At 42.7% G+C, this 27,327-nt stretch overlaps 1 protein-coding gene across 2 annotated transcripts in view; it reads right to left on the bottom strand.

Annotated features, from left to right (window-relative positions):
- KREMEN1 (kringle containing transmembrane protein 1) overlaps positions 1–26,943 on the bottom strand; it is a 202,421-nt gene extending 175,478 nt beyond the window's left edge. The window contains exon 1 of one of the 2 annotated variants that reach the window (XM_068271634.1): positions 26,616–26,943. In XM_068271634.1, coding sequence (XP_068127735.1) covers positions 26,616–26,694 — 79 coding nt within the window. In that variant the 5' untranslated portion in view covers positions 26,695–26,943. The remainder of the gene's footprint in view (positions 1–26,615) is intronic. The other variant, XM_068271635.1, reaches the window with a different exon arrangement.
- Between the last annotated feature and the right edge of the window lie 384 nt (positions 26,944–27,327).

Raw genomic sequence — 27,327 nt, 5'->3', positions numbered from 1 at the left:
CATAAATAAGAACATGTCCCTGAACAGAGGCTTTAAGACAACCCTGAAGTGAAAATAAACTGATGACATAGAGAACTGTATCTGTAGTTCTAATCATAAATAGGACTTCTCATGTAAAAGGACTTCTCATGTAAATAGGATTTCTCATGTAAAAGGGGGTATCAGCTACTGATTGGGATAAAGTTCAATTTTTGGTTGGAGTTTCTCTTTAAGTATATGTCTACCCAGAAAAGTTAATGGCTGCACTTAATGACCAGGAGGAGTTAGCAGCTGCATTTGGGGAGCAGGAGAGGTTAAAAAGCACCTCCGGCCAAAAAAAAGGTTTGAATGGCAATACATATATGTAGTCTATGCATGCACTGTGTACAGTTAGATGAACATATAAAGTTTACATCCGGTACATTTTACTGCACAATACATTGGCGCTAAATAAATCCAATAAATAATAATAATTAAAATAGTTTTAGTGAATTGAACAGACTCACATCTATATCTGTTCTAGAACTTCCTTATTTAGAAGCCTTGCTTAAATACACCCTCAGCATTGTGTCCTAGCCTCCAGCCTTGTTCCCTCCCCTACCCCTCCCTCCCCTGCTATCTGCATGCCTAGATCAAATTACATGTCTTTTCACAGAGATGAGAGACAGTAGAACTGCTGCAGCCTGTCTTATGTCTGTCTGCTATAATTCGTATTTCAGATGTCCGTCTGCCTGCCTGGATTAGATCACATCTCTTTTTGACAGTGGTTGTGGGCTGGATGAAGGACATCAGAGTGGAGTTATGACATCAATGGGGATCCATTGCACATTTAGTTTGGAAAGAGCAAAAATCACCCTGGCCAAATTTCACACTGGGGGCGGGGATTTCAAGACTATATGTGGAATACGGACCCTGTGGGTGACAAAATCACACCTTATTATGTGTGATTTTATATAGCTCGGCAACTTATTAGGTTTAAAGTAAACTGTAATTTATAATTTAGGTACTCTTTAAAGGACCATTATCGAGAAAATCTTAAAATTTAAAATACATGCAAACATATACAAATAAGAAGTACGTTTCTTCCAGAGTAAAATGAGCCATAAATTACTTTGCTCCTATGTTGCTGTCACTTACAGTAAGTAGTAGAAATCTGACATTACCAACAGGTTTTGGACTAGCCTATCTCCTCATGTGGAGTTCCCAGGGTTTTCTTTATTTTTAAACCACTTAGTGAATGGCAGTTGCTCCGTCCAACTGCCAAAAAATGTGCAGCTAGCAGGGAGACTGGCCAGCATCTTTGTATAAATCTTTTTCAGGGAATGTCTTTATAAAGAATAAAGGCCATGCTGAGAATCCCCCATGAAGAGATATGGGCTAGTCCAAAACCTGTCGGTTCTGTCAGATTTCTACTACCTACTGTAAGTGACAGCAACATAGGAGAAAAGTAATTTATGGCTCACTTTACTCTGGAAGAAATGCACTTCTTATTTGTATGTGTTTTTTATTGTAAGATTTTCACGACAGTTCCTGTTTAATGACTGCACTGCATAGTATTGCAGCCATTAACCCCTACTGGCCCAAACGTGCTGCCAATAACTCCTCCAGGTCCCCAAGTGCACTGTTGTCCAGTATCTTTCTCCCTGCCCTTTTAATGAAATAGATTTTTAGCCTTACAGTGAGAAAAAATAAATGAATGCAGCTTAGTTCTACAAAGGATTGGGACTGTACCTGCAGGTTTATCTCATCAAGTGACATGCCACTTCAGGTACCTGTACTGAAAGCATGTATACATCAATGCATTGACTCCTTTAAGAAATTGTATTTTCCAACGTTTTTACATTGTGGCAAAATGTGAGCTTTATTTTAACCATTTCATTAACATGTGGAAAATGTAAGTATATCCCTATATGCTAACACTACCCAGCATACCTGTAATTAGGTTCAGTAGATCAGATGCAAGTAGTCAGAACATCATTAAAGAGGATCTCAGAGGAACCCAGTGATGAAAACTTTATACATTTAGTTTGATTTGCTCTTTCATGGAGTTGCTTAGCTTGGGGTTACTTTGCTGCATCAGAGCCTGGGAATTTCATTATCCCTATATCCCCTATAAATTCCTCATTGTATCACATGGTGCTTTCATTAGCCCTATATACCCTATAAATTCCTCATTGCACTGCAGGTGCTGGAAGGTAAGATGAGACCACCTGACAGAATTTTAAAAAAGAACAAAAAATGGACTCTGCAACATGACAATGAGGTTGATTCACTTAAAGCCGGTAAAATTGCTGTGCGCTGACTGTAGCAATGCTCACGTTACACAGACACTGCCTGGTACACTAACTGAGCTACACGTCCAACTCCGCTAGTATAAGTAAAATGGCCATCCACTACCTATGCACTGCAATTTTACTTCCTTTAATCAACCCCAATGACTAAACTTTCCAAACAGTCTACCAAAAGAAAATGGACTGGAGAGCTCTGATTTAAATCCCACCAAAATGCAGTGGGGGCAATTTGGGATATACAAGTTAGAAGTCTGTGCCAAACATTACATCACACAGCTGTACAAAGTCTTCAAGGGGGAGTGGGAAAAAATGTTCTTCTACTCAAGGTTTTTATTATTATTTAGTATTCATGGAGTGCCAACATCTTCTGCAGTGCTGCACAAAGTATATAGTCTTGTCACGCAAAAAGGAACTGTAGTGAAAATAACACAATTAATAAAATTGCTATTTTTTTACAATAATAATTTATACATTTTTTAGTGTTTGCCAATTGTAAAATCTTTCCTCTCCCTAATTTACATTCTTAAATGTATCACAGGTGGTGACATTTTTAGTCTTGCCAGGTTTCCCACAATGTAACAAGGTTCACAGACAGTAAACTATGAGGGCCATGGCCCTGACATCACACTGGGGGAGGGGTTTCACTACAATATCAGCCATACAGATATCCCTTATGATTTCTTTGAGAAAAGGTTCCTCTTTAACTGTCCCTCAGAGGGGCTCACAATCTAATCCCTACCACAGTCATGCGTCCCTCATAGTCTAGGGCTAATTTTAGGGGGAAGCATATTAACTTATGTATATGTTTTTGAGATGTGGGTGGAAACCAGAGTGCCCAGAGGAAACCCATGGAGACACAGGGGGAACATACAAACTCCGTGCAGATAGTGCCATGGCTGGGATTCGAATCGGGAACCCAGCACTGCAAGGCAAAAGTGCTAACCACTAAGCCACTGTGCTGTAGATAATAAATGTCCACTTAAGTTTCTTTCTGCCAAAAGGGGCAATAATATGTATTACCACCAATAGCGTTTCCACAGAGAAATATGACAAAGTCACAAGTGCTAGTGACTAGCACGGATGATCATGACCATCATACCTTTAACAATTTCATTAGTTAATTTAAAAAACAACAGATTTTTATAAATATCCTATTTTTATTAGAGGAACTCTCCTTTAAATGCTGCAATTATTTTGTTTCTTATTTATGGTGCAGTACATTGGGGATCTTGCCATTCTTCATGAATCATTCCAAGCAACGATTTAACTGTGGCTGCAACTTAATAGGCACCACAGCTTTGTTGAGAATTCAGCTAGCAATCTGTGCCTTTAGAATCAGCTGGTTGACAGATATACTGTTTCCTCCTACTATAAAGTAACTGAAACCTCACAGCAATTACAATGCATGCCAATCCATCAGGCGGAAGGAACCTATAGTCCTTGCTATGATTGCCAGAATAGAGCGGTTACTATAAATGTGTAAATGTACATCAAGATGTATCAAATGTTAAGTCAATAAGCACTGTAATTACCGCCTACCATAGCAGACCTTGTCCTCATTCATTCCTACACAAGTGTCACTTCCTATATAAATTCACTTATTGGAATGTATATTTATCTGGCTCTACTCTCTGAACTGTGGTGCAGTGATTTTCCTGGCCACACTTCTTTGTATTGCAATAGGACATTACCAAAAATCAGTTGGGATAATAAAGTACAATTAAGTATTGCCAGTTGTGTCGTAGTAAAAATTCCAACCCCTCAAGACCGATATTTCCGTTTTTGATCAATGTAGAAGACCACATTTTAAAAAGCACCAAATATGTTCTTTTGTTGTGCAGAGGGGTGGCACCCATTTCTGCAGACATAGATCAAAACATGCCATTTTATAGCTTACTATCCTCAAATGTTACCTATTATTGCGTCAGAAATCTCCTGTTCTAAACTTTGTATGCTGGAACAGCTTATGGTACAGTAGCTCACAGTAGCCTCTTGGGTGGGGGCAGTGCCGGTGCTTCCATAGGAGTAAACTAGGGCAGCAAGGCCAGTAGGTGCCCCAAGTCTAACTCCTATTTTTGCGTCACTATGGACGTGCAGGGTGTACTGGGTGTCACCATTCCTTTCTCAGCTCGTGTGATCACTGCAGAGACATTAGCATGATATGATGCTACGCTGTGCACTCTCATTGTTGGTGGAAAGGCAAAGGCCACCTAATATTACTGTTCAGTAGGTGGGGGGCAGCACAAAGGCAACCCAATGCTGCTATCGGGAGTCAGGTTCACCTAATACTACCATTTGAGGGGGCACAAAGGTCACCTAATATGCTATCTGTGGTGGTGGTGGTGGGGGGGAGGGGGACTAAGGCAACTCAACACTACAATATGGGAGCACAAACTCCACCCAATACCACTATCTGGGGGGGGGGGGGGGGGGGGCTGAAGGCCACCTAATGCTGCTCTGTTGGGGATGGGGTGGACCTCATGTAAATTTCCACCCAGGACCCCATTTGACCTAAGTCCGGCCCTGTGCTGGTCCTACAGCTCAGGATATCTTGGCTGGGCAGGAGCTCCTTGCCAGGAACTCTAACATTAATTTATTTGATATCAGAACCTACACACAATAAGGAGACCATTTGTCCCTGTATCTAAAATTACATTTTATATTTTGTCAGGTGAAATTACATGTTGTCTCCAGTACAGTCTAATGAAAAGAAGTTAACACAACTTCTGCAGAGATGAAAGATTAGTTATTTTCTATGCAAACAGAATTCTTATTTCACTTTGGTATTGGTGTTGCATTAATGAAGATTGATTTTATGAGGCTGTAGGTGGGCCACGGAATCTGAGTCTTGGTTTAATTTGGTTCTCATAATAACAGCAGCATTTTGAATACCATGACTTTAGTGGGTTTTCCATAAGGATGAATAGAAAACTAACACCTCTGTTTAGTAACAGGCTTAGCATGTCACAGCCAAACTGGAGACAGGGGGAAACCTCCCCATTGTGGCCGCAATTAGCTGATAAGGAGTTAAACTATTGCCTGATTAAAAATAAAAATGATCACCTTGTTAAGTACAGCTTCCAATGATAAACTGACCAAAATGATTCAGCTTGCAAGGGGTCAATAAAAATCACGGGCCGATTCAAATGCTAACTAAATAGTGGCCAGGGCCTTAAAGAGACACTGAAGCGAAAAAAAATATATGATATAATGAATTGGTTGTGTACTATGAATAATTACTAGAAGATTAGCAGCAAAGAAAATGTTCTCATATTTTTATTTTCAGGTATATAGGGCCTGATTCACAAAGCGGTGATAACTCAGTTATCACGCCTAAAAGACTTTAGGCGTGATAACCTTTGCACCACCTAGTTATCACCGATTTGTGCTGCTCTTCGCACGAAGCTCCCGCGCGCAAAGTTTTAGTCCCATAGGGCTTAATGGACGCTGCGCGCGAGTTTCTTCTTATCATGCCTAAACTGAGTTTAGGCGTGATAAAAGGCTTTTCACTCGCGTGCAAACACTTTGCACCGCTTTGTGAATCAGGCCCATAGTGTTTTTTCTAACATTGCATCATTCTCTAATATGTGCAGATTACACAACACTCAGCATTCAAAATGATTCTTTCAGAGCAGTCTGTGAACTAATGGCCTCTCCTCTGGCAGAGGAAAAGTAAAAAATTAACTAACAGTTGAGATAATAAAAGTCAGAAAACAGCCCTCTCCACGACTTTGAAAGTCGTTGAGATAATGACTTTTTTTGTATAGAGATAACAACTGGAGTTTCTTAACTCTTCCTGTACTGGAAACGATTAGACTGATGTATCTGATCTTAATGTTTTATTTCTTAGCTGTACTACACATACAAATCATAATATCATAGTTTTTTTTTCGCTTCAGTGTCTCTTTAACCTTCGGTGCAACACAAAGAGTAAACACTGTGGAACAATCGTTCATGGAAGGAAAGGATTTTGTTCCCAGATGAATAATGTGATTTAGCTCTGAACAGTGAAATGACCTGCTTCAGGGAGAATAGTGTATACTCACCTCCTCCCTTGCAGTCTGGCACTTCCTCAATGTCCTTGTGTCATCATGCTGCTGACAGCTGCTGGCTTCACTGCAAAGATCAAGATGTACCATGTTTCTTAATATTGCTCCATTGACTCTAATACAGTAACAGGAACAGGAAGATACAGCACAAACTCCAGACAGAATCTGGTGACTGCCTGAGTAACGTGACAGCGACAAGTGAAGTGCCAGAGTGGAGGTAAGTTTACACACTTCTCCGCAATGATAGTTTAACTTTAGGGGTTCAGGTACAGTGGATGTCAGGGAGGGGAAGTAAATTCTAGGTACCTGTGTTACCGAGGTTACTTGATTTATCCTGATATCCTGTGACCAGTTTAAAAAGCATCCTTTGCCTACTAAATCAAAGCATTATTAAAAGTACATAAATTCCAATTCTGATTCAAGCATTAGCTTAAGACAGACAACGTGATGAAGTGAAAAGGGGCAGGAACTATGCTTTTAACTGACATGATTAGAGTGCAGTGAGAACCAAGAGTGAGATAAGGAGGGGCAGTAGGTAGGAAAACGTATGCAGTATAGGTAGAGTATATATTTTTTGTGGATGTCGGCCATGCAAAATACAATCACAAGAGAATGGCATATGAATAATCGTCTCCGTTCAGCCCTCTTTATATTTATAGAGTGAGGGTACAGACAGGGGATTGCCCGCTATAGGGAAGTATAATATGCTTTTCTTCAGACCAATGGATTTCAAGAATCCACCTGAAATCTACCAATTGTCTGAGCAATAACTCCCAGTTGGCTTTATGTGTAGAAATGGCTAAAAAAGGCAAAAGATTGAGGCAGACAAGTACATTAGGTGAGAATTCACTCACTGGCTGTGTAGTGTATCAAAACAGTGACAATCAATGCGAGTCAGGGGTGCCATCTGCCCTGGAGAGATTTCACTAGAAATGTGTTCAAGCTTGGAGGCTGCAAAGCAGAACATTAATGGGCTCTCACTTATCTATGGCATTATTACAAATTATCTATCATTCAATGAGAAGAAAATAATTTCTCCTTGCAGTAAAATTTTATGCCAATTACGTAAATTCATGTAAATTATATGCTGCCTGAAATGGGACCAATCAGAATAACTTCCTGTCAATTTTTATTGGTCCAAGTTCAAGCTGCATAAACATGTACCTGAAAATGTAAAAGCAAGCATTGATCATCTGTAGTATCTAGCCATTAATCCCTGCGCGTTGCTACACACGATTTTGGCGGACAATCGAATCTGATCGGAAAGTGATCTGTTGTGGGCCATTAGCCCACACCTGATTACCGACTGATTTCAGCATAAAATCTTTCTGGAATCGGCCTTGTGACATTCCTCCCGGCTACATCCCCCTAAATGTTAGTTGGCCTCTTCCAGTGCCCATACATACATTTTTCCTGTCCGCTGTCCCTCAAGTATCCGCCACGATGTCCGCACTCTTGTTCCTAACGGTGCCCCATGTGGTTGCCGGTGTGTTACACGAGGGGCGCGTGTGTGACATCACACATACACCCCATGCACAATACACTGGCGACCACGTGGGGGCGCCAATGAGGAAGAAGAGTATGACACATCGGCTGACACTCGGGGGATGGGGTGACACAGGTAAAGTATTAATGTATGGGCACAGGGGGCCCATGTTACATTTGGGGGGACGCAGTTGGGGTTTCTATTGCGTTTGTCGTTTGCAATTATCGCACAGCACTGCTGCTGCCCACCTGATTGAGCACTTCGGCCTGAGCTTTTCCAGTTGTCCGATCGATATGTACAACCAATTTTGGCCTGAAATTGGTTGAATCATCGATTAGGCATTGTCTTGGCGGCACCAATTTTAATTCGATAATAATTATCAAATTGCATGGTCGATTGGTTGCTACGTCGAGAGATGTATGGCTACTTTTCGAATCCTTCCATCAAAGGCTCGTACACACGCCTGACTGCAGCCAACGACGGGTCCGTCGGCACCTCCTGCAGGGCGGGTTTTCAGCAGACAGTACAGCGTGTGTACAGTCTGTCGGCGGACTGATAAGGCTGTTTCTGAACGATCCGCTTTCCACTCTGAATGATTTGCTTAGCTAAAGCCTTGTGTGCCTCCACATACGTCTCTACTTGTGTCAACTTTCCATCAAAGCAAAAGAACCAATTATCCCGATTTCCGTCTATTTTATTTATCTTGAAACAGATGCACAGAGAGCCATTCAAATTAATCATAGATCTAGGCACAGAACAAAAGAATGTTTGCCTTTCCTTGGGTGCAATTGCTGAGACAAAGACAGCCATTGTCTTCTGTGTGGGTGTGTCCATAGCCTTGTAGCGTAATTTATACTCATCCATGCATTCCATATCCTGCAATTGATACTGTCAGCGAAGCTGCATGGAGGATACAGAAAGAAATCTTACATAATTCCCTTGGCACAAGGATGTAGTGTGAAGCAGATGTATATGCCAGTCATGGCATGAAAAAGGTGAGGTGAGCTTTTTAGCCTAACCTCTGTTTCCCATAAAACTTTATGAGCATACATAGTACAATAAAAATTAGAATAGAGACACAAGAAAAACATCATTGACAAGGTGTAAGTACAAGATGAGGATCTATCTGGAATCCTGCCCTGAAACTGCCCTAAAAAGCTCTCTGAGTTTTTAGGCACACAAGACCAACTATAATCCTCAGTACAATACTACATTACAAAGCCACAAGTCCCTCCTATGAAAATGCACATGCAATCCCCCTGACATAGGCACAGAACCATGGGCCCTAATACAAATTTTACACTGGACCCCCTGAGGACAAGGTGTATATAAAACTACAACATATAAAATATATATAATACAGAGCACTAAAACCTGTTCTCCAAGTCCTCCCAGGTGGGGGAGAAAAACAGCTTCTTAAAGAGTACCTTAGGTAAAAATGACAGGTCATGACAGGCATGACAGGCTGAGGACAGATGGAGGGAGTCGCGGGGCTAGATACTTATCTGTCCTGACATCTTTGGGTCACAGGTGATGCTCTGTCCACCTACTTGGCAGTGCAGTCGTGACCATGCTTCTAAAGCTCCTCAGAAACCTACGCCTGCGCTGCAATGGCCCACCCCCAGCTTGACAGCCATGAATTAGGCAGCAGCTTCTGTGCTGGGGCAGGCCGCGGCAATGCAAATGGGAGTGGCTAGGGCCTCAATGGCGACATTATAAAAATTGCCAGGTCCCATTCTCCAAAGGGGGTGGAGAGGGAGGTTGTTGCACAATCATCTCCCCTGGAGGGATGACACCAGAACAGGTAAGTATTTAACCCTTGCGACCCCACCCATCCGTCCTCATTAAAGTGTATTTGAAATCAAAGGTATTTCAGGTTCTATACTTACCTGGGGCTACCTCAAGCCCCCTAGAGGCTGCTTAGTCCCTCGCTGTCTCCCCAGAGGTGGCTCCTGTCCCCCCAGTATGGTCTGGTAGGCTGTGTCGCAACAGAACTTTGCTCTGGTAAATACCTAATAAACCAACTTAATTTGGGAGCTCATTAATACGCATGATTCCATGCTTTCTATGCATAATAACACCAGTTGAACAACTCACAAATGATCCATTATCTATGACTGCTCTGTCAGCCTGCAGTGACAAGTGATGTTTAGTTACGGTAAGTCTCTGAATGGCGATGTGCATGAATGCCAATAAATTAATTGGGGATGTCCTTATGCCATAACCTTTTTAGCCTGCTAATTAACTAGATAAACACTTTCCTGCTTTATCCCACCCAGTCTGTTCAGTTTTTTAAATACAGTTAGATAAGGGTGAAGTTCTTTGCATGTGTTACTTTCTGACTCTTTTTATCAGTTTGAGCCCAAATCTCTAGAATGACACATTGATTCTAAATGAGCACATGGCAATTTTACCGGTACCAGCAAGTAGATGAGCATTGCACAATTAACATGACCTGCATTAGGTAATTTCTATGATGTCAAGCCACAGGCGGCCTTATGCTGGGCATACACGGCACTTTCTTTCCTTATCAATCGAGCCGCTGATGGGCTCGATTGATAATATCCGACAGGTCCGATGACCTGCTGGATAGATTCCCCGCTCGATCCCCGCGGGCGGACAATAGCGGGGAATCGAACGGCTGATAAGGAGCGCCGGTGGGGACGAACGGTAATCGATCCACGCACACGCGCGGACGAGCGGGGATGCGCCGGCATCGAGCCAGCGGCTAGATCAGTGCATAATTGCATCCAGAAACATGCCGTGTATGCCCAGCATTAGAGTACGTGGGGTCTGGGGCAAGTATCATATGCGGGGCCTAGAGACACAGATATGCTGTTGATACACACATACATGCTAAATATGCGCGCACACAAACACACACACATACACAGATATGCTGTGGAAACACGCACACACTGTGTATAGGTTACATAGGTAGGTGCCCGCTGTATAGGTTAGATAGGTAGGTGCCCGCACTATAGGTTAGATAGGTAGATGCCCTCAGTATAGGTTAGATAAGTAGGTGCCCCCAGTATAGATTAGGTAGGTAGGTGTCTCCAGTGTAGGTTAGATAGGTAGGTGCCTCCAGTGTAGGTTAGATAGGTACATAGCTCCCAACTGTCCCTTTTTCGGAGGGACAGTCCCTTTTTGGGAGCCCTGTTCCTCTGTCCCTCTTTCACCCCCATTTGTCCCTCTTTCAGGACTTTGTTCCTCTTTCTATATAAATATATACATTTCTATATTAAAAATGTGTTTGATTGACTCTAAACTTTATTCCCATCCTTTAAATTGATATATTACTAATTTTAAAATGTTATTATGAAGCAAAATGAACCAGGATAGAAAGGACCAGTGTGGTTTGAATTATAAAACAACATATTTTTATGGTATGCGTGACTAGAGGTGTGGTGGGGGTGTGGCCAGGGGTGTGGCAGGGGGCGTGGCTTAAGTGCCCTTTTTTCTCATCTCAAAAAGTTGGGAGGTATGTAGGTAGGTGCCCACAATATAGGTTAGATAGGTAGGTGTCTCCAGTATAGGTTATATAGGTAGGTGCCTCCAGTGTAGGTTAGATAGGTAGGTACACAGAATATTGGAGAAGGAACTAATTTCTACAGGTGCTTCCAGTCAATGCTAGAAAAAACAAGGGAGAGACTCCCACATATATCTATGAAAGTATACATTTTATTGAAAAATGCGCATATAACTATCTTACAACTTTAAAAACCCATGAGATGGCCACCTCCTCACGCAGACCCACAACTCAACACCACCCAGACACACCACTGGCCAAATTTAGGATGACAAAGTGAGCTCACAATCTAGGAAAAGCAGGGCAGTCCAGGATAAAGCCGTCTGTGTGCAACCAATGGATATAGCAAAGCAAGGCAACAAGTGAGCAACTAGTTAGTATGCAGGGATATAGCTGGGCCTATCCATCATAGCCATACACAGCATCATCATATTGACTGTCTGTAAGTATGCAGTTCCACAGTGTCTCACCACTCCGTAGTCAGCAGACGTTCCGAAGCTTGAGGAATCCACCTGTAATAGCTGATGGCAGTCCAAGGGTCATGTTGAGTTACTGTGCTCTAGGTGTAGCGGCTGGCAGTGTCCACAGTCGCTGGCAAGTGGCAAAGTGGCTGACAGCCAGAGTGTGCAAAGCTGCAATGGTGTAGATCAAGTCCCGGTGTGAGAAAACGCGGAAAAGCCGCCGCCAATACTCAAGGTGAGGCGGCTGAGTCCGCGTTCAACATGGCAGCTGGCGCGCAGGCGGAGCGCGGAGAAACCGCCGCATGTTCTGACATTAGGGCGGCGGATTCCGCGTCCAATGCGGCAAGTTGCACGCATAGGCCTGTGCCTCTTAGTAATGCGGGATGCGGAGAAAACGCCGCACGCACGGACAGCGGTGCGGCGGATTCCGCATCTAATACAGCAGAAACATTACAACACATGACTGGTGTGGCTGGGACTGATAGTCCACATTGGTTTAGGAGGACGCGCGCGCGCAGAGAGGCAGGGCCTTCATGGCAGTCAGAAGGGGGTCAGCTGACCAAGCCGGTCAGCTGACAATTTCAGCTACCTTCATTGGTCCAGCACTTAGGGGAGGCGCTGGAGAGCGCTTGTGTATATATACTGGGTGCTGGTCATTTCTCTGGTGTCTGGCGTTGCGATCACTACGTGGTAGCACTCAGACCTTGTCAGTATCTGTGTTATTTAGACCAGTTTCCAAGGTGTTGATGTCCAAGGATCTCACACCTTAGTCTAGGAAATCTGTTATTATTTGTATTATTCTCTAGTTCAGTTTCCAAGGTGTTGATGGCCAAGGAACTCACACCTTAGTCTAGGAATTCAGTATTATCTGTATTATTTGTCATATTCTAGACTAGTTCCTGGAGTGTGAGAATCTTGGAGCTCACACTCAAGCTTAGGCATTGTTGATTATTTGTTATGACTTTCTGCTCTCCTGACCATTCTCCTGATCTCTGATTTTGTACTTTGTCATTCTGTCACTCCGTTACCGAACTAGGCTAGTCTCTGGAATCTGCATCTGCCTCCTGTCTCTGTACTGTATCTGTCCGTGTGGTTACGACCTGGCCTGTCCGACCTCGAGAACTATCTCTCCTGTTAAGAGATAGTTCACAGATCTGTTTGTGACACTGCCCATTGGTGTCACTCACGTTCTGTCCTTCCCACTGTCTCAGCCTGGCTCCGCCCCTTGGAGAGCATCAGACCTGTGGAAGGAATCTGATCCATATCAGTAGCTCTTACTGTCTAGCACCCATCTGACGGGTGCTTTCCTCAAAGTATCACTGTTGCACCAAACACTCTCATATCTCAGGTGTCCAGAGGTTAGAAGATATATCTGATTATCGGTGATACTGCAGATCACCGGTAATCAGACCCTCTCTGTGTTACACCGATCGTTACACCCGGTATGCTGGCCCAGTGGATGGAGCGGTATAAATCCCAGCTAGGGTAGCGAAGGAAGAAGGGGGGGGGGGCGTGGGAGGAGACGGTAGATAGGTAGGTGCTTCCAGTGTAGGTTAGAGAGGTAGGTGCTTCCAGTGTAGGTTAGATAGGTGGGTTCCCCCAGTATAGGTTACAGAGGTAGGTGCCTCCAGTGTAGGTAGGTGCCCCGCAGCAGTAGGGTGAGCGGGCATAGTAGTTACAAGTCACCTTCCTCCGCTTATCCCCCGCAGCCTCCATCTCCTTCCTGTCCCCGCATCCGTTGCATTGGTAACAGCGCCTCCTGTGATGACATGTGGTCACATAATCACAGGGGGCGCTGTAACCAATGTGAAGGATGCCAGGAGAGTAAGGAGATAGAGGCTTCGGCGGAAGGAGGTGAGTTGTAACTACTCTGCTCACTCTCCCGCTGCAGAGGGTGCAGGGCTTTCTTCAGGCGCGGGGCCTGGGGCGACTGCCCCACTTGCCCCCCCCCCCCCCCCAAGTCAGCCTCTGTGTCAAGCGCTTGTGTAGCATGCAGTACCATGGTACTGTACATACTTGGGTCATGCTAACATGGGTCATGCTAATTGCGTCCTGTGCACAACAGTTTTACTGCTGTATAGAAAATACACCCCCATGTGTTTATGTGTGAAAAAGTTACTATTACCCTGTTTTTTTCATTGCATTTTCTCTTTCAAGCTCTTCAATACCAGCATTAGTAACTTTTCTTTTAACTGAGCACCTGCATTGCCAGCACTGAAGGTTAAGTGCCTCTATTAATGCACATTCTTATGTACTTGTGTATGAATGCCTATCTGTGATATAGGTGAATGAAGAAGCCGTACCACCAGCAGCACTTGCAGCCAGCCAGCCCCCAGCCCTAGAAATGCAGACCCGCTGTGTATGAGCAGCACGAGCCAAGTAAAGCTGTTCTGGCCTCAGCACAGGAAGCACCTCCGGGACACTGATAGCAAGAAATAAGTAAATCATTAGCATGGCAATTCCTGCTTGGCATACACCATCTTCTACAGATACCTAGTTTAAATGCTGGTAGAGACTAATCTGCCAATTTGAAAGCACCGGTCTATACTGTGTAGGTCTCCTTGTGCCGCCCGAACAGTTATGACCCCCTCTTTTTCATTCTCTCTCAGCTCCCTTCTTTAACCACTTGCCGACCGCACACTCATAACGCGCGTCGGCAAAGTGGCAGCTGCAGGACCAGCGACGCAGTTCTGCGTCGCCGGCTGCAGGCTAATTAATCAGGAAGCAGCCGCTCGCGCGAGCGGCTGCTTCCTGTCAATTCACGGCGGGGGGCTCCGTGAATAGCCTGCGGGCCGCCGATCGCGGCTCGTAGGCTAAATGTAAACACAAAAGAGGAAATAATCTGCTTTGTTTACATTTGTACAACGCTGCTAACAGTAGCAGCGTTGTACCAGATCAGCGATCCCCGGCCAATCAGCGGCCGGGGATCGCTGTCACATGACAGGCAGGAGCCTGTTAGAGGCTGCACAGGACAGATCCGTTCCTGTGCAGCCTCGGATCTCCGGGGAAGGGAGGGAGGAGAGGGAGAGGGGGAATCCTGCGGTGGAGGGGGCTTTGAGGTGCCCCCCCCCCCGCCAGCCACACGCAGGCAGGAGCGATCAGACCCCCCCAGCACATCATCCCCATAGTGGGGAAAAAAGGGGGGCGATCTGGTCGCTCTGCCTGGTGTTTGATCTGTGCTGGGGGCTGTAGAGTCCACCCAGCACAGATCAGCTAAAACAGCGCTGGTCCTTAAGGGGGGTAAAGGCTGGGTCATCAAGTGGTTAAAAGGGGAGTACACACAATACTCTTTATTGTCTAATGCATTATTCATGGCTGTTGTGGATGACAATGTTCCCAGGGCGTACATTTATTAAAGCTGCAGGGGGAATTTTGGGTACTAGTATTGCCAATAGTAGTACATAGGTAATATTACCACTATTTTACTAGCAGCTATTCTGAATAGTATTATATGCTAGGTCACTGGGAAGATGCGGCCAGGGAGTATGAAGTTGGGGAGCACAGACTAATGAAAGAGCACACCAGCCAGGACAAGGGAGTTGCTCTGCTGCCAAAAACTTTGCATGGGCCCCAGGAAAGCACAAGTCATGAGGAGACCTTGCAGCTCTCAGGGGTATTGGGGTAATACCCAGGTTGCCCCTATGGTGTCGCCAGCCCTGGCCACAAGGACAGCATGACAGCCAGCACATCTGCATTTTTAAAGAGGAATACAAATGTCAGCTTCCATAAGCTGGACATATAAGGAGGGATTCATTTTCACAGTAGTGTGCTGATGCATTTTTTGTTTTCTGAATATGTTGTTGCTTTATTATTATTATTACTTGTGCTTTTAATACAGAATGGTTACGTGCTGAACAACTAGCTTACCTGTATTTATGAGAACCTGGATGTATAAACACTCTTGTGCTTGTTGTTACAACCAGTCTTACAACACAATTCATTCTTGGCACATGAGTAGAAGGGGTCACAGAAGGACTTGACCTCTTACTACTCTATACCTGGTATTATTTCCACATTAATGCGTTCCCTTCTCAAGACACGGTCACATCTGCAAAAGCAACACGCAATCTTATATAAATGACAGACAAGGTGTTATATGCTTGACCGCCTTTTGATCTCATATACGATGCTCATTTTTCATGCCCCTGTGACCTATAGCCTGAAGGATGTCTATAACAGGATCAGTCATTACGGTTAGCTAGTCACAGACATGACAAGTCATACACATCTTCTCCTGTGAGCCCAGGTGGAAAGTATTTTAACAATACTCCTCTTTGCTGTGCTAGCTCTAAACTTGTTCCTGGGACTTATCCATGCCCAAACTAACTAGATAAACAGGTTTACGCCTTCTTTTACATTTCACTAAGACTGAATCAATTTGTTTTCAAGTTTTTCATCCAAACCAATCATCCAAGCCAATGAAGTGAAAGTTTGTATTGTAAAAATTGTACAACAATGCATACACTATTTATAAAAAAGGATAATGAGGATGTGAGTACTCAAGGTATACAGAGTGTTAAGGTGATTGTGCACTTCGGCTGTGTTACCACTTGAGCTGACAATGGACATATTCTGTCCGTTCTCCACTCAATGCTAAACTGACAGTGAAGGGCTCCTATTTAATAAAAATAAGCTGTTGTTCACAGTTGTCACTCTGCAACGGATCCGTGAGATCTGTTATGATAAGCGGGCCGCACTTCTCTGCAGTCTGCTATAATCCTAGGCAGGTGGATGCATTTCCCCATATAGCGCATCTCCCCCAAGGCACAGCCGGAGCACAGCGGACCATCAGAACAGACACTACACTGTTCAATCCCACTGGCCACACGTGAGCTAGCTCAAGTGGAACTGAGCCTTATTTAGTGGTGATGCAAGGAGCACAAGGTTGCAACAGGCATGTGCTAGGGCAGCTAGGCAGTCCTTCAGGCCGCTACCTCCCCTTATGATTTGGGCAGCCTGTGCTATCACACTACAGGAGTTACAACTATGGGGTACACTTTGAGGAACATTAAAAAGCTGTGACAGTATGGAGGCACTGCAAATCTAGGACACGCTAAGCATGTATGTAAGTGTTATGCAGGAGAACAGAGGCGCCAAAAGGATAAAAGGAAGCTAAATGAGCTTAAAAACCAAATTCTTGGTAAATAGAGGAGGTAGTGGTGGACTTACCTCCTCCAAGTAGACACACAACGACTGTAGTAAAGACAGTCAATATAGTTTATTTATGAACTCCAAATATGCAACGCGTTTCGCTGGTTTGATCCCGCTTCATCAGGCAATAACAACGGAGCAATAGCATATGTGGTCAGTAGAAGAGCCAGGCACCTCTTCACACTGTATGGTTTTGTACACCTTCATGCAATACACAACTATGGCTCTCCACTGGCTCAAATTAAATTCTTTGATGCACCTAAACAACTTTTTGACCAATTTGAAATCCATTCAAAGAGATTGGTCATTTCTGAAATTTGAACTTTTTTTTTCATTTCATTGGGGTGCTAGTGGTTTTGAGTCACCAGGAAATTGTAAGGGTATAACTGAAACTGCAGAATCAGTAGAAGATCCACTAGTAGTGAGCATTTAACTTTGATGGTAAGATAAGAGAAGATGGATCACATACTGTTATCTGCAAGGTCATATAACAAAAAATAATGAATCCTCAGTACTAAAAACTCAAATTCAATGTCACACTAAACCAAGACCTCACTGGTCTCTGCTGGAAAACAAGACATATCACTGATTCCCTACGGGGGCTGGGGGGATGGGGGGAGAGATGTCTGTATGGCTGATATTGTGGTGAAACCCCTTCCATATTGTGATGTCATGACCATAGTCCTAAGTGTTGAACATTGTTGCATTGTGGGAAATAACAGCTTTTTTTCCCTAATGTCAAGCAAACAATATCTCTCTCTATGCATAAACAAACTTCTCTGTAAACGAACATTTCACATACATCACCTGGCAGAATGTAAATCAGGAAGAGGAAAGATTTTTACATTGGGCAAAAACTGATTACCTAATCTATAAATAAATATTGTAAAAAATAAGCAATTTTATAAATGATGTATTTTTCACTACAGTTCCTCCTTAACTTCTAAACACTGTAAATATCTAAATATGTCTAGGGGGATTCCATACGTGTTGTGAGCATGCATGACTGCTGTCCTCTGCACTCTCCCCTTACTAAACCATTCCGATGGACTGGGATATACATGCATCACAGTAGGACACCTCTGACGCTTCACTTCCCCGGTTTCTATACATGACAGCAATAGGGATTCTAGTTCTGTCAACACTATGTAAATCCTTCTGTTATCTCAATCTGTACTGCGGATCTGAAGAGAAATGTGTGCGCAAGAGAGAAACTGAGAACAGATGCACATAATACAGGACCCATTTATGGAGGTGTGAAGCTAGAAGAGGCACAATGAAGTGAGGTGAAATGTGCTCATTTCAAGCAGTCAGCAACGCAGTAATAGACAGGTGATTAACAAACCAGATGACCGGGAGTTTAAAGTTAAATATATGAATTCACTAAACATGGGCAAAGTGTGAGGAAACAGAAAATAGCTCATGCAGCTCTCCAAACAGAAATGTGATCCTTCATTAGTGCAATTATGCCACTGAAAAAGAACTATTCCAGAAGATCAGCAGCATTTGAATTAAGCTCATTTATTGCATTGTATATGCTTCACAAAGGAATACCCAGACAGCTCATGGTGACCCAAAACCAAATACCTTTTGTTTTACGAAGCCAAAATTACATTTATATGCTTCACAGTAAGCCTGTTTCAGTGACTGGTGTTACAGGGTATCTAAAGTGACAAGTGATGTGATGAGATACATGGCTATATTCAGTCCCAAACCTACATAGAACTAGGCTTAGTCTCACTGATAACTAATTACAAGCCATAAAACTCCTGCATCAACCATCACTCTCAAGTCTGTGCTTCAATCATGGAGTTACAGTATATTCAGGAATGGGGCTGGGCTGTTTGTGCATTAGATGTGGTCAGCATATGGCACTTATGAATGCACTGAATTAACTATGCAACCTCCTAATAAACAAGCAGCTATTGTACACAAGATCCAACATCACGAAAATCTCCACATCTCCATTCTCAAGCAAACCAACAGTTTGAACACTACAGATTTTTTTTTTACATTGAATGATTTCATTTAGTAAGCTAATTACCTATATAATACTAATGGAAGACAATTTATACCGTAAACCCAATTTAAATATAGTAACCAGATAGACAAAGAAAAAATAATGAACCACTTAAAGCCTTAGTTCAGCCTCCCACTTTTTATGCATTATGATAATAAACTTGATTCAATGAACAATGCACAGCGTTTTGCTTTTTGCGTTGATAGTACTAAAAGACTTTTATGGGGAGTGGCTTAAAATATAGGTCACACATTCCCTGCTATGTCATGTTAAGCTATAAAGCATATTTAACTTGCGTTTACTCAAACAATTACAGTAAGGGCTAGTTCACAGTGCTCAGTTGCATTGTACAGTAGAATCATTCTGCATGTCAACTCACTGCCTGTACAACTCTATAGGGCTGTTCACAGTTCTGCGTTGTAACTTATCATGTTGTTCTAACTTGCTGCATGCAGGCTTTGTATAATGGTCTATGTCCAGTCTCCATTACAGTTTACACTCATTATCACACATGCATTATACAACACGCACAGTGTGAATCCAGCCTTACCTGAACTCACCTCCATCAATTCTATGATGTGGCTATATCTTATGCAGGGGTGTAACTACAGATCATGGGGCCCCCATATGAGAATTGTCCATGGGACAGTGGCCCTGGTGGAGGTGGGAAGAAAGAGGTTCAGGCCCCCCATGAACCCAGGGGCTGCTTCCCTATATTTACACCACTGATCATATGACTTTAGATTGTAAGGGCAGGACTCTCTCACCCTTTAGTGTCTTGTAATTTATTATACACTAGGTGGACCTAAGCCCGTTAATATAACGGGCTCTAGTCCCTCACAATCCCCCTACCCTCCCGCCCCTATGACCGCCGCTGCTGCATGTAAGCGTGCATGCCTGTGTGCGCACATGCCCGCCCGCATACCCATGTGCGCACATGCCTGCCCTTTCTGGCACCGTCCTCCTCCTGTCCCAACAGCTACACATGCGCAGTAGCTAAAACACACGGACACAGGGACAGGAGGCTGACACTGGGAGAGAGGGGTTTTATTATTATACATCTTATTCATCATGTTACTATTGTCACTGTCATTACCAATTCTGTAATTTGTACCAATTCTGTATTTTGTACCAATTCTGTATTTTGTACCAATTCTGTATTTTGTACCAGTTCTGTATTGTGTACCAGTTCTGTATTGTGTACCAGTTCTGTATTATTAAGTACCCCATGTTTGTTTCTTACTTTGTACAGTGCTACGGAATATGTTGGCGCTATATAAATCAATAATGATAATAATACAAAAAAGGTTATTCTTTAATTGTTCAAGAAGATGTAAGTTTAATATACTTTAATAAGCCTTAACATAACATTACTCATAGCATGGACCTATATTTTAGGCCCCTCCCTGTAAAAAAGGGAAAATATGATGTATTTCAAAACATTTAACTTACCTCAGAGTTCAGATTTATTTTATAGTGCTGTCACTGCAGTTTAGCGCAGCTTTCAGGCCAACTTTTTGCATCCGTCTATATGAATATTACTGACAGATTCCTCTTCTAATCTTCAGGCCAATTTGGAACATGATAGCTACAAAGCAGAGTCTGAAAATGAACTATGGCTGATGGTAGGTGCATCACACACACAGCAATCTCTCTTAAAGAGGGATTGTCAGCCACAAAATCAAATTCTACTTACCCACTGCTCTGTGTTTAATATGCAGCCTGCAACCTAACCCTGCATTGCAAGCACTCCGGTCTATTCAGAAATGTTTCTGTCATAACAAATCTAATCTCAGTCAGCCTGGCTCTATTTTTGCCATTGCCAACTAGAAAGAAGCATGTCATCACCCCTCCCACATTCCTGCTCCTCACTGATTGGCTGAGGGCAGTTCAGTTAGCTGCTGAAATCTGATCTATGCTGTATTTACATGTGTTTACAAAGTAAGCTAACTACGACAGTGCAGTTTCTAGGAGGAAAAATAGCAAGGGAGAAAATTACATCAATATTGGCTTCAGTCAAAGGGAATCAATATGGCAAATGCCAGGAACATAATTGGAGGGGTGGCAGTCCGTTAGTTGGTAGTCCACACTGTAGTATATTACAATAGTCCAGGTGAAATATCATAAGAGCATGCACTAGCAGTAGTTGTCCTGAGTGAGAAAAGGTTGGATGCAAAACATGTTTTTTAGCTGGAGATGACAGGAGCTAGTCAATCTGTTAGCCATTCAACCACTGCTACAGTGGTTTGCAAAAGTATTCGGCCCCCTCGAAGTTTTCCACATTTTGTCATATTACTGCCACAAACATGAATCAATTTTATTGGAATTCCACATGAAAGACCAATAGTTAGAATGGCCCAGTCAAAGTCCAGATCTAAATCCAATCGAGAATCTGTGGCAAGATCTGAAAACTGCTGTTCACAAACGCTGTCCATCTAATCTGACTGTACTGGAGCTGTTTTGCAAAGAAGAATGGGCAAGGATTTCAGTCTCTAGATGTGCAAAGCTGGTAGAGACATACCCTAAAAGACTGGCAGCTGTAATTGAAGCAAAATGTGGTTCTACAAAGTATTGACTCAGGTGGATGAATAATTATGCACACCCCACTTTGCAGTTATTTTTTTTTTTTTAATGTTTGGAATCATGTGTGATTTTTGTTCCACTTCTCACGTGTACACCACTTTGTATTGGTCTTTCACATGGAATTCCAATAAAATGGATTCAAGTTTGTGGCAGTAATATGACAAAATGTGGAAAACTTCAAGGGGGCCGAATACTTTTGCAAACCACTGTATCTGATGAATTTCTAATCAGCAAGGGATCAGTAACCTACCATATCGAGCTACTATCAGCCTGCACATGGATAGCTCAATACTTAATAAACTTTCACCTATGGTAAAATATCTATCTATATTTACACTTAGGGCAGCTTTTACATTATTATGTGATTAACATAATATAGTGTTACATATTAGTAATGGAAAGATATCCATGTTCCATCATTATATAAGATAGAATACAACAAGCTCCAATTTCAAGACTACAGTAAGCAAATAATAAGGGGATCAGAAGACCACCACATCAGACCATAATATAGGGAGACCACTAAAATATATGAAAAAAATCTTCTTCAACCCCCATCAGGCTCGAGATATATATAGAATTTGGTTGTGGTGGAGGGGAGGGGGTTGTGTTACTAAATGCTATGATGTCAACCTGTGTTTTCTGCTAACATCCAATCATTTGAACAGGAATCTGAAAACGTCAAACTTCTATGCACATTACTGCATGGCACAAGTGAGCATTTGTTTCATATCCTATCACGCTGACTCCCACCCTTTCCCAGGTCATGGCAGGCCACTATGGGACTTGGGATGTTTGTAATGCATAAGTCACACAGAGACACTAGAGCACTGTCACTGTATTAAGCAATAACCATATAAACAGCTGAGCTAATGATGGCCCATAGATGTGTCACAGTGATGATACACAGGAAACCACTGGCCTATCACATGACCTTTACTAAAGCACCCTCATAGTATTTATATTTAACAAACCAAGAAAAAACATGTTTATTGCGCCATACTAATGATGTGTGTGACCACGTCCCCTGTGTACCAAGCCCCTATTCCTCTGATGTGCTGAGCATGACGTAAAGGGTCACTCCACCACACATCACACTCCAGTCTGGATGCCATGCCGGGAAGTTGAATCACCCTCCAACTTTTTCAAAGGTCACAGCTACATAGGGGATTTCCATTGGCTTTGTCATGTGAAGCTTGATCACAGCTCCGGAGGACGCTTTGAAGCGATGTAGAGGACGCTTCCGCTTTTTGTTCTGATGCCGCTTTTGCTGAGTAAGCGAAAAATGAACATCAACTGTTCTGCCAGCTTCTATTTAAATGCTAGACCCATTACAAGACGCTGCATAGATTTGGAAGCTCCTAATTGTCAACCCAGGTCTGTATCTGGACTGCCAAGATAACTGTCCAAAATAACAAAGCTGTGCCAAGCTTGCAATTATGTTATAAAAATCAATCTGTGCAGCGTGGCAAAATGTCATTTCATCTGGCTAGTTAGCGGGTACTTGTGGAAATCCTCCTTTCTTGTCATGGACGGCAGAAGTGACTATGAGAAAGCAGCATTAGATCAGCCTCATCTTTACATGGAAGCTGCAGGTGAAAATGCAATAATCTAGAATTCACATCAGCTTTCACCCTGAAGGCAAAAAAAGTGACTGCTAAAGCAAGCCTGAGGCGAAAATAAGCTTATCAGCTAATGAATTGTGTGTAGTAAAGCTAAGAAATAGAACTTTAGTAGCAAAGAAAAGAGTCTCATATTGTTTTCTGGTACAGGAAGAGTTAAAAAGAACTCCAGTTATTATCTATGCAAAAGAGCCGCTCTGAGCTATTCGACCCACTGGAATACAGTCCTGTTTTCTGAAGCCCTTAAACAACCAAGAAACAGTGAGAGAAAGCTTGAGATAAGGTTTTACAGCATGAACGTTCAAAAGGTCATTATTTCTGCTTTGTTTTATAGCTTAAAAGACAGAGTGTGGTTTGCTGAACGATTTCTTCCATTTGGAGCATTCGAACGATTCTATTGATTCAGGCCTGCCACAGCATCGATTTCTAGCAGATTCGATCAGAGTGACAGAGTCGGCTGGATAGACAATTGATAAGTAAATGGCCAGCTTTATACAGCCCTGACCTGACACTTATCCTGACCCTTGCCCACTTTGCGGACATGCAAAGCACCTGCGATTTTCTAAGCCATGTAAGTGCAGTGATTTTGCCAGAGCGATAGTGGTTTGGCTCTGGGATTGCTCCCAAAATGTTGCAAGCAGCGTTTAACAATCGCAAGGCTGCTAGTGGGACCACCCCCATGCTCCAATAGCGCTGCCAAAGTGTCCCTGGTAGGTCCCAGCCCTTAGTCTCTGTTTAGTGTGGATTTTACCAAGCAGCCTTGCTTATAGCTCTCTGTGTAAAACATTCCTATCCTCATATAGCAGTTACAGAGCACTGTCTCGATTACAACCTGTAGATAATGCAATGCAGATGGCCAAACACACACAATGACACAGAATGACAACAGCTGGCTGCAAGTGCCTTTGTAGTCAGACCTCAGATTCTCCCTCCAGCACAGGACTGGGCGGTCTCTATACTGTCCAAGCATGGAGCTGTCATATGTCACAAGGTGACAGGGGCTGAATGAAGTGGTCATTTAGCTCGCGAATAAGAAAAACTGTATCCCTGACAAGCACATTACTGCAAAGTAATTACAACTCTCAGCTTTAGATCCCCTCAGTCAGGACTCACAAGAGGCTGGAATGCATAAACAGTTATCAATTGCTGTTTCAGATGGTGTGATCAGAGCACTGCCATACAGAAGATTTGTTTCTGCTTGGAAGAATTCTGAGACTGTATAAGAAATCCACATAACAAAAGACCACTGCTGAATGTTTTCTACTTCACAGGTTCATCTTAACAAGAAATTCCCTGTTTTGGGGGGGAGTGCCAGACTGGCACCCAGAGTGAGGAATATTTTGCAGACCTTTTATTCCTGAAATAAGTTCCTGTCTGTATATTTTAAACAGCAGGGGGAACTCCTTCACACGTGTAGAGGAAATCTGACGTGATCACGACCCCGTTTCACATTATGCTGGAGACTAAACAATGTGCAGATAATCTCAGGCAAACAATGGTTCAAACAGCACAAATGGTGAGAAAACACATCTTCAATACTAATGCTCCATACAGTATAGGCTCATTATTGTATAGCTCTGACAGGACATTGCATGGGAGTGATGTGCCTTGAGTAAGCACAGGTAAAACACAATTTCAATGACTGTGATTCCTATGGAATAGCATGAAGACTCTGGACATACGCTTTTGGTTTCTGGATAGCTTTCATCTGCCTCACTCTGTTGGTGAAAAGCTTTTCATCTGATACACACTGCTGGTGTTATACCCTGTCAGTCAGTAAAGTGGGTCATTATTCCTACTTACCAGTGCTCTACAGATGCTAACCAGACAGGAGAGAATGTCTGCCTGTGTGCAAATACTGCCCTGTATTCACAAAAGCAGGCATGATATAATATGAAATATTGCATAGAAATGGGAAACTACTTCAGCAATCCAACACCCTACACATACATTTGTGTAGTAGATTGTCAGCTTCTCTGAGTGGCACAGAGTGACAAATGTGAACCCTATGAACTCTGTTAAAAATGTCAGCACTAATATATATATATATATATATATATATATATATATATATATATATATATATAATGGTTAGGTACATTAGCAGGAAATATATATATATATATATATATATATATATATATATATATATATATATATATATATATATATATATATATATATATATATATTCACACATACACACACCCTTGCTTTGCACCTCAATGACCATTGCAGCCTGACTAGATTATAACAATAATCAGAAACAGGTATTTTACACACTTTGTACACAGTATAACAGTATGTATGAATGAATTAGTATTATCTTAATGCAGAGAGCAGGCACATAAAATACATTAACCTTGGGAAGCTAATAGCTCTCTCTAGCAACAGGATAACTACAAATCCCAGCATACCACGCAGGCAAGGCCATATACTCGAGTGCACCTGTAGTTCCACAACCCATAAAGTCACACATGTTGGGTAACAGGACAGCCACTTATTCTGACATCTGAGAGAAGCAAGTGGATGGAAAACAAAAGCAAGGGAGTGTTGTGAGGTGGGCTGTCAACAAGTATTTGGGTGCATGCGTATCTTCAGCACTAGCCCTTACATAACATGCCTGTGACAACAAAATCCAAAGCAGCCAAATGATATGTTGTATATGTGCCACAATAAAAAGATTCACTAACAAATAAATATCAGCTACTATTCTACCACTCAAATCCATTTATTAGTTGCTATTAAAGTCTGTCTTATCTGACAGCATGCATTACATTATAAATATAGGCACCTGACTTCCAATGCATTGCCTGTGTTTACTTGTAGATCACAACTACAATAATATAATCGTATTATTCGGGACAACTGTGGTGCCCATTACGGTACAATTTTTTCAACAGATGCGATCTTTCAACGCTATTTTTACGTTCAAAAGTAATCAGAAGGTAATTATTGATTGTTCAAATAAACGGGTCAACATTTTTCTCTGTTCTGATTTGATTGTAAAATCCAACAATCGGATCAATGACATTTTCTGTTCCAAACGACCATAGAAATGTTTTACACAAACTATGCAGTTTTCGGTACAATTAGCATGTCGAAAGATTGCATCTGATGAAAAATTGTACCATTAATGGGCACCTTGATCTGACAGCAGGTACTGCATTACATTACAAATATAAGCACCTGACAGTGTTTACCTGTAGTCATAAAAGGATCACAACTAGAATGATATAATCGTATTACTCTGAATGACTGCATAGCAGTAATCACACTGAGATCTACTACATGACCCCAATAATTCCCTAAAAATCCCTCGCGCTGCCTGTAACCCAAAGCAGCCCGCTGTCTCCCTCCTCTCTCCCTCAAAAAGTGCTGCACCAATGACAGGAGTGGAGCGTGCCGGTCAGTCTCACCTCTCCACCCTCCTGCACTCACCAGAATGAAAGAGATCAGAGCAGAACACCAGGGCTGAAGGGAATAACACGATCCTCAATGAAAGTCTCCAAAAATCCATTCCCCTTGCTGGTTGCAGCTGGAGATCAGAGCGCTGGAGAGTGACAGCAGGCAGCCCAGGCTTTCCCCTAGATGTAGCAGGTTGCTAATTTGCTCAGATCCTGAGAGGGACTGGCTGGGCTTCGGGGATGCCTTTTATTTTTGGTTGTTGTTACGGATTGAAGAAGGAAAGAGATCGCAGGATAAAGCAAAGGGGAACCCTACAGACGCTTCACAGCAACTGCAGTCAAACACTAACCTAAGAAGTGATTCTAGGGACTGACTTAGGGATCCTATTACCATGATCATGTGACAGGATACATACTACAGAGACAAATGCTCTCTCTCTTTTTTTCTTTCTCTTTTCAGACAGTTGAGTGGTGACTGGTGATACTGGATACCAGAGGAACACAGGGACGTTTATAAGAATGTGCAGCAGTTCGGGCTCTTTCAGGTGTAGCTTCAAAGCCAGGGTGGGAACAAATCAGCACACTGTCAAAGGTGAACTATGCAGGATAAGTACAGGGCAGGCAGAAGAGCAAACAGCACCGCCACACAGAATCAGCAACTGACTGATTTATGAATGGCTGCCTAATGTATTCGTTGCTGCTTCAAATAAACGGTTTATGTTGGCTGTTTTCTTGTCATTTAAGCA

The sequence above is a fragment of the Hyperolius riggenbachi genome, chromosome 1 (genome assembly GCF_040937935.1).
Source record: "Hyperolius riggenbachi isolate aHypRig1 chromosome 1, aHypRig1.pri, whole genome shotgun sequence".
Taxonomy (NCBI): Eukaryota; Metazoa; Chordata; class Amphibia; order Anura; family Hyperoliidae; genus Hyperolius; species Hyperolius riggenbachi.
Note: the sequence above shows the minus strand (reverse complement) of the source record. Positions and strands in the feature narration are given on the sequence as shown.